General features: G+C 40.3%; 1 protein-coding gene across 1 annotated transcript in view; it reads right to left on the bottom strand.

The window, feature by feature from the left end:
• aopep (aminopeptidase O (putative)) overlaps window positions 1-14,862 on the bottom strand; it is a 75,904-nt gene that overhangs the window by 9,262 nt on the left and 51,780 nt on the right. Inside the window, exon 14 of the mRNA XM_060882165.1 lies at window positions 2,770-2,886. Coding sequence (XP_060738148.1) covers window positions 2,770-2,886 — 117 coding nt within the window. The remainder of the gene's footprint in view (window positions 1-2,769; window positions 2,887-14,862) is intronic.

Here is a 14,862-nt window from a genome sequence, read left to right as displayed (position 1 = left end):
ACGCACACACAGAAAGAGAATAGTCCACATGAAACAACACGCCATCATGCTAAAGCCCCACATCTCACCCCATGCTCACACACCATGCTCTGCATTCCTGGGAGTGAAGGGAAGCGTCAGGTTCGGAGAGATGTGTAGATTTCTGTGGGAAACTCAAGCACAGCTCAAAGATTCCGTCATGATTAAAAGATTTTTTTGGGCACAATACAACAGCAAGGACTTCATTAGTCAAAAGAATGAAAACTTGCCTGAGGGGAAATCTGACCAAAGTCTAAACCAAACTGTGACCCAGCGTCAAGTTTTGCCATAAAACTTAGACTTCAGATCACCTTGTCACAAAGCATCACACTGAAAGTTAGAGCTGGCAGCCTGGGTGAGCTACACAAGATTTACAGTCCCTTCAAACACAACATACTGCCCTGAAGCATAGTACAACTGCATCTGCTTCATGTTGAGGCATTTTGGGTTATTGAACAGATCACATTCACAAACTATAAAGCATCAGAGAAATGAATCTAATTTTCCGTGAATGCATTTTCTCATAATTTCCCCCGCCTCATGATGGGACACTCAGTACTGACTACTGTGTTCCTATAAAGCTGATTGTTGGAAAATTGGAAGAAATGTCTCAATATTATTTGTCAATCTGAAGAAAAATGTGGTATGTTTTGAGCACTGAGCACCAACCTGCCCTTGAAGCTAATAAAGTCCATGCTAAAAGCCTACATTACCTAAGTGTAGCAATAAATGGCAGGCTGGAAAATTCTGTCTGCTATCATGCAGAAGTAGCAGGGAGGAAGAGGAAGAGGGAGGAAGGTAGAATGGGAGAAGGAAGGACGAGAGAAGAGGTGGAGTGGTAAGTAATAACCCAATTTATTTTTAGAGAGCCTTTTGTTTTTCCTGGAAGGTTCGGCTGAAAACCTGCCCATTGGCTCCGGGCTGAAACGAGCCGTGGTAGTCTGGGACTCACTGTGCTTACCACCTCCTATCACTTTCCATCTGTTAGCCTTCTAAAAGCGCTCCATTACAAAAGAACAGGGCTGGTGGCTTACTGCTGATCTGCCAGATTTCGCTCCCGTGAAGAAGCTGGCCTGCTCTGAATGGAGCAGAATCACAGAGTAGCCTAACTGGCTGCAGGAAAGTGTAACCAAATCACAGATTAAATACTGGAAAGGTTAGGGTGCATCTACAGTCAGCTCCAGAATTAATGTGGTCCTGTTAAATAAATAAATAAATAAATAAATAAATAAATAGGTTTTTTGATAAGGATGATTTATTTTCTTAAATTCTGTCTGATTTTCAGCATCATATTAATCTAATTAGCCACAAAGACAATAGTCCTGGAGTGGCCGAGCAACAGAATGGTCCGATACACAGATCACTGGTGCAGATTATTTTGACTAAAATGGAAATGATGTAAAATGTGAAATGTGTCCTTCTGCTGTCGTTTGGTTGTTTTTTCCTTGTGCTTCAATGATGTCTATAGTGATGTCTACCTTTCAGATATTTACAAACTTGGGTATCAAGCTCAGTACAGGAATAAATTCACTAAATAGTGATCTAAAAAGATAAGGCATTGTTTTTTTCCCTGTTATTTGAGAACATAAAGGTAGCACTGTGAGCCTGTAGGCGGCAGGAAATATTTCAGAGGTGAGCTGAGGCTGTATGTTGTGTAGCTGCTCGACTCACAAGGCCTCATTATGCCAGGTTATGCTGCAAGTGAGGCAGAGACGAACAACGGGATTAAGTGAAATGAATGTGATTAAGGTGGCGCCTTCGCTTGCTCAGTGTCATGTTTGTGAGATGATGTAGCATGTGTAGCGCTAGATTGCTCAGAGCATACAGCAAGCACTATGTCTGAGATAAGATCAGTCAGAAAGTCTTATAGTACTGAATGACATACATAATGTCTATGAAATGACTCCTCCAATTGAAATGACATCTTCACCCATTTAAAAAGGCCAGAATTTATGAACATGAATATGCAATTTAAGTCAAAATAAATAAATAAATAAATAAATAAATAAATAAATAAGTGCCTCTACCATGCCATAGCTTACTCACTAGGTCTTAAACATGTTGGAGCCAAATATCCCTTTAATTTTCAAATACATTTCAGTCATAATCTCTCCTGCCTCTCTTTCCATATATACACGACAGAACAGATTACTCTGAAGTTGACATTATTTATATTATTAGTAGACTGGATTGTTGTGGAATTATCAACATTCAATTCAAGTGAGCAGTCAGCTTAGTAATATATAAGAAATAAACCTTGATAAAGGTGGAGTGATGGTGAGTAACGACCCTTTGGCTATGCAGGTAACTGACAGTTAACTAGTTTGACACAAGTGCTATTTTATTTTCTGGGTCTTAATTCATACTATCATGTTTTCTGCTTTTTATTACTCAGTCACAAAAACAAAATACATCGTATCAAAATAATATAACCATAATTATCATGAACATTAACATCGTACTGCAGCTAAAAGCTTCTGGGTGCCACTTCACGTGTTAATATCACATCACATTATACTTATACATATACACAAATATGAGCCAAATAGCAAGCAATTTATTCAGAGCCAGTGATAAAAGAGAGGTTCAGTTCAATTCATCTGTATACCTTTGAACAACAGAAGCTGCCAGTCTGCACATCAGGGGATTGGTAGTGCAATAGGACATGTAAAGGAAAGCTGGTGTCTACGATGGTCTGATGTGGTGTCTCTCCTTGTGTGTGTTTGTTTTGTGTGAGTGTGTGTGTTTTACCTCAGCATCCTGGCTGCGCAGTTTGTATGTCGCTTGCAGCAGGTTAAGACAGGACACCCTCAGCTCTGTCTCTTCCAGAAGGAATTCCAACAGCAGGACCAACTGCCACGGATTCAACTGAAGAAGAGCAAAAAACAAAAAGTAAACATAATTTTTAACCAAATTACCATATGTTTTTACCTCGCTACAATCTCTGTTTTGAAGTTTTAATCAAATCAGTTTTTACCATAGACTGTAATGTAACTACAAACAAAACAACTCAAATATACAAAAGAAACCTTTACAAAGCTAAAATTACTGCACAAATACAAAGATTTCACACAATTTCCTCCAGGTCTTAGGAGCTCCACATTGCTGTAATCATAGACTTTAATGAAAACACCACCAAAAAATGACTCAGCCATCATAAGCCCTAAATGGCATTAAAACCTAATCCGACTGAGCCTTGTGGCATTAGCAAAGTTACCCAGGAGATGTTCCTTTCCACTTTGAAGCGAATTAGAAAGTGGTGGGTTTGAGAAAGAGACAGGAAGTTGGATAGCTGTTCTGTAGCCACAGTGGAATGAAAGCAGGTTGGGGGAAAATAACAGCTTTATTAAAAAGAGGCAATGTTTAAAACAGGAAAATCTTATTCCTGGGCTCTTCTTAAAATGTAAAGCTGGCATAATGGCATAATTTGGGTGATATTACACAGCAAATAATGTAAATGTAAATAATGTCTTTTCTACAACAGTTTGTAGTTTATGAATTAAGCAACCAAGAGCTCCTGAGGAACTAACAGGTCAGCGCAATTTCCCACTTCACCACAGACCCGACACTAATTCCTTCCTGCTGAAATCTCTAAATGTTCGCTGGTGAAGACCAGAGTATAAAGCTGACTCCGGGCATTAATATCCACAGCAATGCCATGACAATCCCAAAAAAGTAACATGCAGCAGAAATCAATGGGTATGTGTCAACAATAAAGACATAAATACAACAGTTCTGCACACTAACCTGATAGCATGTCTTTGGATGAAGAAGTGAGTGTTGTGTGTAAGACTTAAGAGGAGAAGTGAATCAGGGAACCTGGGTAAAATCTAGATGCACAAGAGGCAGGACCACACGGGGTGGGGGGGGAAGAGGAATGAAGCCAGCTGAATGATGTAGAAGGAGATGGAGGAAACAGAATGTACAGAGAACAAGGAGGGATAAATAGGAACATGCAGAGCGAGAGAGAGAGAGACTGATGTTGTGGGAGATGGGTGGTGGCAGGACTGCTATTATTACCCCATTATCACATCAGGATCTGTACAGCATTGATGCACAGCCTCCTCCCTCACCATGCCACTTCCCTTTCTCTCCATCGCCAAGCCCAGTACTCTCACAAACACACACACTCATGTACCTTTATACATTTGCCAGATATTTTTATCCAAATTGATTCTGACTACAGACAAGACACAGTTCAAGTGTACAGCTGAACAATTCAAGGTTGAACTCACAATCTTCTGATTACAAGTTTTGAACCTTATCTAGTTTAACCTAAAATGTCTGAGACCTTTCCAATGACTTCATCTTGATTCTTTGTGCACCAAAATAATAACAACAGGCACATTCTGACTTTAGTAAAATGTATTGTCCAAACAAAAGTGCTCATCTCTGCAATCAGAAATACACCTCAATCCAGCTCATCTTCTCCTGAACACAATTTTGCAGAAAATCTTTCCCTAAAATGGTTAGGAAATGTTGGACTGCACCCCGCCTAAGTAAGAAATGTGCTATATTTGTCCACATTACTGAAAGAGGGAACTATTTTACTCTTACTAACGCCATTTGTGGATTCAAAAAAGTGCCACATGGACAAAAGCCCATAATAATAGCCTCAATGTGTCAGTGCAAGTCACATAAAACCAAAATTACAGTAACCTGACCATGAGAGACATAATAACCTGGACTTCTTTTGAGTCACAGGGTCCTTTCATCCTTTAATTTGCTGCAGGAAAAAAGGCATCTAACTTTCGGGCTGATAGTTGAGTATATCTTCTTAGTCTCCGTGTCTTATTGCCAGCGTTAAGCAGCATTCCCAGGGCCACCCATGCCCATCGGATCTGCCGCCTTTGAAAGATGAGAAGAATTTAAAGTCATAAAAGAAGTGAGAGTAGAGAGTGTGCCTCCTCCACACTCAATTGGCCTCAGGGAAAAGCAACTAAACCCTTCCCACCTTGAGGATCAAACAAGCCGGACTGCTGCCCAATATTGATAAATCTCAATTTCAGTTCAGGGAGATGAGAAATGACAGCAGAGATTATTAAAGATCCAAGAGAAAATACACTAGTGTAATCCATCAGCGGATATAAAAGCCACGGTTTTCCATCACCAGACTGCCGCACTGAGATCCAGGGAGGAGATTTTCTACTCAGTGGTGATCTTTCAAAGGTCTCTTGCAGTCTTGGGTGTAGTTTTAAGGATAAAAGGCAGCTGTGGGTCTTGATAGCATGTGGGATTTTAATGCTTCACTGTGTGTGACATGAGGATGAGCATAACAAAAGGTCTCACAATGAAGTTCCAAGACAAAGAAGAGTCCACAGAGCAGGAGCCAAGAGTGGGCACTTTGTGGACCAGCACAAACACGCACATGCATGCATACACACACACGCGCGTGCACACACACAAAGCAAAGAAATAAGATTATATTGAGCAAGATCTTTGAAAGGATTATAGATAAATACTCCTTAACAGTACATACCCAAACTATGTCCACATGCATACACTTGTTGCAAAAATGACATGACTGGATCAAAACCACTTAAAAACACACCCTTACCAAGCTAGTATGGTCTGAGAACTCTGCATACTGTACGGAAACCAACCTCTCCACACGTTTATGTGCTCAAGACCAAGCCTATATTTGCTTTTCCGCTGACTTTTTCATTCCTCGCCACATGAAAGTCCATGCTCATGCCATGCTCATTAAAACCACGGAAAAGTTAGCAGCATGCAAATAAACATGCAGCAAAGTTTAATAAAAAATGGTGGACTTGTCAACTCGTTTATTCTGGCTGACTCCATCTGAGACACCGCGTTCTTTGTTGCAAGGTTTGTGATAAATCTAAGTGCTGATTAATTTTTCCTAACAATACTGATGAGACTTCTTGAGCCAAACGGGGATAGAGAACAGGGATAGAAGCTGTTGTCAATTCATCCTGTGTCTGATTACGCCTCTCTGAAAGGTGGGGGCGGTCGATCCTCGCAGGCAATGTGGCAAATAAAAAAGGCAGGGTGACTCACTGTGCTGAGCTTATGTTTCTGCCGGTGGAAAGTGAAAGAGTATGACACGCACTCTCAAACACATCGAGCCACACCCTGCCACTGAGACTTACCCACATGCCACAAGCATATCATCATTGAGCTTCAGTTAGAACATTACACCAGTAAAGATGTCTAGATGCTCTTCGCTAATGGCTCAATGGATTCTATCATGGCGTTTCTGTCAGAAAGCCTGGTGCTAAGAAAAAAGACTACAAACTACAATTCATACATTTCCAATGCATTTTTTTGGTTCAGTGAGAGAGCTTTTATCCTAAGAAAATCCATCAGAGCCACTTGGATGAAGAGAAGGTGGGGTTTTTCTCTCATGCTGGCCATTTTAAAATTGTAAATGCATGGAGGAGTTTCTGTCATCTTTCATCAACTGAAGCGTGTTTGAGCGGCTGTTTGAAAATGGCAAACTTGGGGAATTCTTCTTGTGCAGTATATATCTGGAACAATAGTTTTCTGACATGCCGGCGTAGGTTTAGTCAAAATGAGTGACAGTTGTGAGCGCAATAACTCAGGAAATCAATGACATTCTCCGCAAAAACAGGAAAAATAACAAAGATGCCAGCACTCATACTTTTCCACCTTTTGTCTACTCACTCACTACAGAATAATGCATGTGTGTGTTTCTTTTACGTGTCATCATGTTATTATTCAGGTCACAACTGACTAAACAGCAGAGCTCAGAATGGCTGTGTGAACCAAACAGGATGTGACTATATTGGGACTGGGCAACATTTCTTTAAATATTTGTGGGATTTGGATAAATGTTCAAGGCTCTAGTTTGTTTTTCAGAACAAAGCGGAGAATGCATCAGTTCTTATTTATGCTATAGAAATTAAGATAAAAAATAATTAAGGAAGACATTCAGTAAAAGATTAATCATAATTATATTAATCATTAATCATAAGTATATTTGGCATTGAGAGAATTGGGATTAGCCACAGTGGCCACTCCATTTCTCCCACTGGAACCTCTTGACAGGTGACATACTCACACACAAGGTAGCAGGCCAAAACTAGGGCAATACTACTTAGAGACTCTTCTTATGATTGGTCCAGTCCCATTTAGTTTTAATTGTTAATGTCCACTTTTCAGATGGCATCATAGTCCTTTGACTGAGTCATTTGATTACATTGGGTTCATCAAAAATCTGATGATGACTCATTGTCACTACAAGTTAACAGGTGCTATCATCAGGAATGACAAGTTATTTTCAGTCACCAGATGGTTGTGGCTAATTTGGACTGTATTTAGCCTACAGTCAGGTTTGGATACAAAACTTGGGGCTGGCTGGACCAAATCAGTCTGGAGATTCCCTGAAAATTGTTGTATAATGTTCTTATAGACTTGCTGAAAACTAACATTCATAATAAAACATATTGTTAAGCCTAATGCCATATACCTACCGGACATATTCAGTATGGACAAGCTAAATTGCTGCAACGGTATTTTGGTTGCGTGATGACTAATTTAATTGTGTGACTTTTGGCTCGGTTCACATCCCCAATATGGGATTAGTGTACATGTTTCAGTAAAGTCAGTTGTCCAGTAGTGTGTTGACTCTGACTCTTTCGGGGACTCACATATCCTGTCTTTGTTCATTGCTATAGCAGGCGTGTTTGTTTTATGTGGAAAATACATCTGATGACTTCTCAACTCCTTGTATAAGCGAAAGCAGAGCCAAGAAGAACATTAGATGTCAGTGCAAAGAACTGAAACCTTTATCAGCCATTGGAAAGTATTAGTGGAAGGGATCACATGAGATGACCATGACTCATATCCTAACACAGCGAGTAGAACACCACAAATGCATTGATGAAAATAGAAAACGGCGCCAAGCTCTGATCGTAAAACCACCACTAAATGGCAGCGTAATGTTAGGAACCCTTCTGGCGTGCTGATGTGAACAGCCCACAGACAGCTTTTGAAGGGTTGCCTTTTGTAAATGAACAGATTTTGTCCGCAACCTTGGAAACGAACCCCATACCTTTTTAAAAGCAAATCCTTAGTTTCTTTTCAGCTACCTTTCTCTCTGCAGAGGGTCTTGGTTGTAGAATGCATGTCTCTGTCTCTTTCGCAAAAGGGAAATGGGAGACAAAAGTCATAGTGACATTATTAAATGGGATAGCCTGAGTTCTGTGGCGATTTTCCCGCACCAATGAGTTTTATTTGGTCTGCCCACAGTCTCGTAAAACACGTGCAGCCCTTTACATAAAGCCCTGGCTTGGGTTACACTAATTTCTCACTCTCCTTCTTTCTTCTTTTGTCTTTGGCGGATTTTTTTCCCAGCGATAAGTTGCCCCCGAGGCCAGACCACTGAATGAGTCAATCCATCTCCCAAAGAAATCCTCTGGAGAGTTATAGGCTAGTAACCTAATATGGCTACTGCATGACATCAAACAGGGATGAATTCATCGTTGCAGGTGGAGCTTTCCTTTCGATTTCAGCCAAGCCAATATGCAAGCTTCCCTGTGCACCACATGGGCATGTGGGACTTTACTGAATTATAGATTACATGTGGGTAGGATTGCCCTTTACCATATCATCACTGCTTGCATGCTCCAAAAAGCCTTGCTTGGGTTTTTATTGAAGGCTGTAAACAGATTTGATCTATTCTTGCCGCTTGTGTTTTCAAGGTAAAGCACCTCTGACCCACTGACCCCGAACGTGCCGTATCTTCCATGTTCAGCCACTGCTGTTTGAAGCCCACAGGTCTGTTTTAAAGATGAGAGGGAGGAATAGATCCATTCTGGTTCATAATCAGGTCAGCTGCACCAGACAGAATGTCGATGGGACGTCACGTAGAGAAACAGTTCCGTCTGATTTCGAAGCATTAGCCTGTGTGTGCAGAGAAGGTAAAAGACAACATCTTCCGGTGGAGAGAAATGAAGGATAATGGAGGTGGATCGTTAAATGTTTAAAAAAAGAAAAAAACTTGTATAACAGCTAAACACTTTTTTATTTCATGCAGGAACCAAAGGCTTTTACTGACATCTATATGCAAGTTGATATAGCATGAGTCAGCATTATGTAAGCATTCAATCACTCATCACGCTGACGTGAAATTTCTGCATCATCTGAAGCGCTTCTAAAAACAGACTGTATAATGAACTTTGGAAAGTGTTTGTGGTACTTCAGAAAAGTATAATGATCTTAGCTGACGAGTAAACCACAGCAGGTTGGGTGGAGAGTGAAAAGCAAGGATTAACAGGTTCAAGTAAACATTTTGTTGTCTATTTAAATATAATGATCGCACACTTTAATAGAGATGAGGATGTCGCTATTGTTTTTGTTGCCTCAACTGAGCAATATCATACAAAATTGTGCCATATAATATAAGAAATTATTAGCCATTGTTGGCATTTTCTGGGGTCCCTGGACTTTAATTATATATCCTCCTAAACCCAGTGAGCATCTAGTTTCATTTCAGAACATTTTTTCACCTTTTTTTTATGTTCATTCAGTAAGACGCATAGATCAGGCTTCAGTCCAGACTGGATATGCACCATATGCAGAACAATGATTGTTTGAAATGCCACATGCCCTCTTACCCCTTTAAGAACATAGTGACTGTAAAACCTAAATAGTCATTAAATCTACCTCTGATTAGTTTACACTGTTGCAGGCTGTGTACATTAATCAGACCTGAATTTCTACAAGATAATTGCATGGCCTTTCTTCAGAACCCTGCAATCAAGAACAACGTCAGTCTACATCGAAACACGCTACTCCCTTATATAGCCTCTTTGTAATTTCAAACACTGTATCTAATGAAGATTAACAATTGTTTGCATATACTCAACTGTGAGTCTATCTAAAAGGTATTCCGCAACATACTTCTCCTGTCCTAATGTCAATTTCAGTAACTGCATTAGCAGACACTGCTTCAAACCAGAAGCAGACCACCAATTTTCATAAATGGAATCTATGATTTGCCCCAACCACAGATTAAGCTTCCAGAGCCTTCCAGATCCTGTAACCTGTCTAAAAGCCTTAGCCTGTAGAGTTAAAAGCAGAGCAATCAAGAGGTCTGTCTGTGAAATGTCCTGCAGCTGAGACAACAAACAGCACAGATATATAAGCACCAGATAATATAGACGACAGATCTGTTAAGTCCACCTCCAGCTGTTCTAACTAGTAACATTACAGTGAACTTGAATCACGTGACAAAGCTGCTTTTAGGTTGTCTGTGGAAACGAGTTCCAAGATATCACTGATATGATCAAATAAATCATTTGTAGCTCTAGTGTTTATCCTGAATCATACTGGCAACAGGAAGATAACAAAATAGTGCTTTTTATCTGTATCACACCACACACATCACGCTGAAGATGTTTAATTAATTTCTGCCAATCAACACCTCGCCACGGACCACGGGCTGGGAGTGTGTCTCTCAAAGACACCTTTTATCCTCTGGAGTGGAGTGAGAGGGAGGGAGGGAGGGAGAGAAATGTTGATCTTAATGCACAATGACACCGGCACATAAAGGCCAGTTTTTGTGTCACAAAAGGGCCATTTGTGTCTAATATCACCAAAGCGGCTGACAAACACAAACAGCACGGAGCTGAGCTTTGAGAGAAGCATCGCTTCAGCACAGCCAGTTTAAGTAAAGCACGTTCAAAGCAGGAAAGTTGGGTTGCAGGTGCTCAGAGCACATACATAAAACAGCACAGACGTGCGAGTGCGTTTCTCAAATTATGATGGACTGGTGAACACGGAGGGGACGGACGTACGGAAGACATCAAAGGAACAGAGATATATCTTGCAAGGGACACCTGTTGAAAGTAGCTTTGATAATACCTGCTTAAAAGAGCATCAAAAAGGCTGTGACATGTATACGTACTGCGAGACAACGCAGAAGGAGAGGGAAATCTGAAACAGAGCAGACCCAAACAGAACTGGCACATTTATATACACGTAAAAAGATACAGTTCTGCAGCTCTGGATGTTATCAACAAGGTTATTTACAGGTGGCTTTTTAAGTTTTCAAGATGCTGTTCTGTTTTTACAGTAATAAATTGGGCTGCTGGCCCGCTCTCGCACAGGTCACGTTCAGGTTGTCGCTCGTATTAAGTTGTTCGTTCATTCATTCATTTTCTACCGCTTATCCGAACTTCCTCGGGTCACGGGGAGCCTGCGCCCATCTCCGGTGCATCAAGGCATTGGGCATCAAGGCAGGATACACCCTGGACGGAGTACCAACCCATCGCAGGGCACACACACACTCTCATTCACTCACGCAATCACACTCTGCGGACAATTTTTCCAGAGATGCCAATCAACCTACCATGCATGTCTTTGGACCAGGGAGGAAACCCCCGAGGCACGGGAAGAACATGCAAACTCCACACACAAGGCAGAGGCGGGAATCGAACCCCCAACCCTGGAGGTGTGAGGCGAACGTGCTAACCACTAAGCCACCGTGCCCCCGTATTAAGTTGTTAAATCTTATTATTAAATTTAATCAAGCCAATTAATCACAGAGATCAGCAGTGATTGGAATTATATGAAGTATGATTTAGTGATGTAGGAATAACGTGGATTACTGAAAAAATAATATAAATCAATATTTCCTTCTTACTGTTACAAAGAGAAATATGGGTAACATGATGTCAATATGTCCCACACTGAGACTTCAACATCACCTTAAAATATACATACTGTTGTTTGTATATGGCCCAGCCTGGTAGCCTGCTTATCTTAGACAGGTTTTTCATGAAAAAAAATGAAGGTTAAGTCAGGGTACATTGGCAAGAGAGGGGTGCAGTCTAAATAAACACATCCAAATGCAGCCCCTTGAACAGGCCTCACAGATTGTATCTCTGCTAAAAGCCTGCTTCAATCCGCCAGGCCGTCACCTCACTACACCCTAGCATGACGTGTTATGAGAATGAGCTGCAGTGCTATGAAGATGGACTGTCGTTTCTTTAACCCTGCTCCTGAACCTGGATTAGACCTAGGTCTGACAGAGGTATGCGACCCAGATCTCTCTCTTTCTCACACACCCATACACACACACTCTCGCTCCCCCCTGCCGCCATGCTTGGCTGAACCTCTAGTCAAAAACAATCCTGTAAACAAAGGTAAAAGTGTGAAACCTGAACAAACACACTTACAGTGATGCAAGATTTCACTCACACACGTAATATAAACACGGAACAGTCCAACATCCAAGAATACGTAATAAGATTTCAGATGCTAAAGAAAATTTCCGGTTATGACCAGGCATTAATACGTGTAAATCCATCCGACTCTCAGGAGATTCCTTCAATCTCAAAGGCTAAGAGGAACATTAAATCATAACATCACCATATTGTTTCTTATTATACAAAAGAGAAAGCAGTTGCTCTCTTAGGAGTTTAGAGAAGCCATACAGGCAGTGTGCTAAGACTTAACCACACACACTCACTGAGCCGCATGGCAGAGCGTCCCACTGAGAACCCTCTAACAAACACAAACTGTAAATTACGCTTCACTTTGACTGGCTCTGTCTCAGGAGCCCAGACTGGTAGCCGACAGCAGTGCTTCTTAAACTTTTTCTGCTGTGAGATGATTACTGCACAAGCCAAAAGATTTCTCCCAAGTGTGCTGCAATAAGTTCATGATGATTCATGGTTCTCTGCTAGTGCCTTGGAAAGGTCACAGCAAGTAGGTGGAAGGGCAGAGAGATAAAGAGCTAGGACACCACACCTTGGCACTGTACCTATCCATCTGATCTGATCCCTATCTTTACAACCTGAAAAACTGCTTGATTTATAGTATGATTAATGTGTACAGCAAGTATAGAAAGTAGAGTAAGAAAAAACAAACAATCAAGAACACATGAACCTCACAAACCAAAAATATAGCTAATGGGCTTTATATTCCACAAATGCCTTCATCTGCAAGCATCCTTTTTTTTTGCTCACTGTGGCAAAAGCTGTACAAAAGAGGGTGTGTAAATGACATTTATTTGAGCTTAAACTGGATTGTTTTACGTAGGCATACATGACATGTACATAGTACTAGTGAGCTTGCATCCATGCCGCTGAAGATCACAGCTTGTTTAAGACAATGATATATTTCTGTCATGTTGTAGCTCAAATCTACATTCTTTTCTATGCAACTTTAATGAATAAGGGCTGGTGCTGGGTTATGTGTAGTCAGAGTCCAGAAAGAAATTAACTTCTGCTGACCTCGTTTCAGGAGTGATTTATTTGATATTTCACATACTCTGCTAGAAAAAAAGGTTCTTTATGGGTTTATATGATGCTGAAGAGAAAGTTGCGAAAGGAGCTTCTTTAACGAAATGGATCTTATGTTATTGGTATCTCAACTAAACCTTCAGTGTGCTATACAGAACATTAACCTGGACTAAGCTGAAACTGGAATAACCATCTTTAATTTGTATATGTGCACATAAATTTACTTTTGTTTTCTCCACATTTTTTCTGTGCACACACTGCTGGTTACAGTTATCCACCTACCCCAGAATCCACTGAATAAGTCATCCTGCTATTTCTGCCCAGACCAGTGATGCCCCCTCTTTCAGACCCCTGTGCATTTTAGACCCAAATAAAGTGCTGCCAAACCAATCTGATAAAGCTTGGCAGAAGGCCTAAAATTACTAATGCCATTTTTATCCAGTAGAATCTTTGTGCTGTGGATTTCTGCCTATTTTAAACAGTTTAATCAATATGGTGTTGTTGGAAGGCGTGTTTTATAAGGTGATAAGCCGCAGCGGGTATATTGAAAATTTACTTCGATATATATTTCCAAATTTAATTAGCTCACAGTCTCCACCAAAATAAAAATATGCCAAATATATAGACAATATATATTATATATCTCTCTCTCTCACACACACACACACACACACACACACATATATGACTGAAATTATGTTTTTTTTTTCTCCTTGCCAAAAAGCAGCTGAAGTTGATTAATTAATCAGTTTGTTTTAATGATGAGAGGACTTAAAATGACATATAAAAGTTTGCAGTTCAATGAGTGTTAATCTTTCTTTCCATTAAAACATACTGTATACGAGTCTGCAAGAGAATCTCAATAAGCACACTGTGTCTGAATTTCTCTGTTTCGAAAGATTCAAAAGACGATTGTTCACACACAGCGCACTGTTCACCTAAAACAGTTTGCATTGAAGGAGCAAACAGCAAAATAAATATTACAGTAAGACATTTGAAAATGTGATTCAAGAAAATATTGACTTTTACCAAAAGAGATGAGTAATGTTGACGCACAGGTAAACATTTCATTGGCAAATCGTAATGAAATTTTAGGGGAAGCCGGATTTTCTGTGTAGTCTTAAAGCACCTCTGAGTTCCTTATATTATGCGTTTCATTCTGTGGATAAACTTCAAGTCAGATGCCACACACATTTCCATATGACTTCCTACCATATTCATCTTTTATCCACCTGGAATTTCTTCATTTAAATCTATTTTTTATTTAAACAGACTCCCACTGGAACAAATTCAGGGTTCATTAACAAAAGGTACAAACGCAGCAATCTTCAGCAGGGGCTGTTAAACTTTGGGTTTTATGTCATTAGACAAGTTGTCAGGCTTTTGAACTATCACCACCCTCCTCTTTGGCCCTTCAGTTGGTGTTATCCACAATCTGACCATATGTTTATATTTCAACTGTGAAAATAAGCTACAAAATATGTTTGTTTAGCTGTAAAGCGTTAGCTGTAATACGGCCTTGATTCCAAAGTCCAACCACATGACTAATAAACGTAATTATCAAAGCGTAAACTCTACATTTACTGAACGCTCTGTGCTTTGGCTCTGA

This window comes from Tachysurus vachellii, chromosome 11, assembly GCF_030014155.1.
Source record: "Tachysurus vachellii isolate PV-2020 chromosome 11, HZAU_Pvac_v1, whole genome shotgun sequence".
Classification (NCBI taxonomy): Eukaryota; Metazoa; Chordata; class Actinopteri; order Siluriformes; family Bagridae; genus Tachysurus; species Tachysurus vachellii.
The sequence above is the reverse complement of the archived record's forward strand: the minus strand, read 5'-3'. Positions and strand labels throughout refer to the sequence as shown.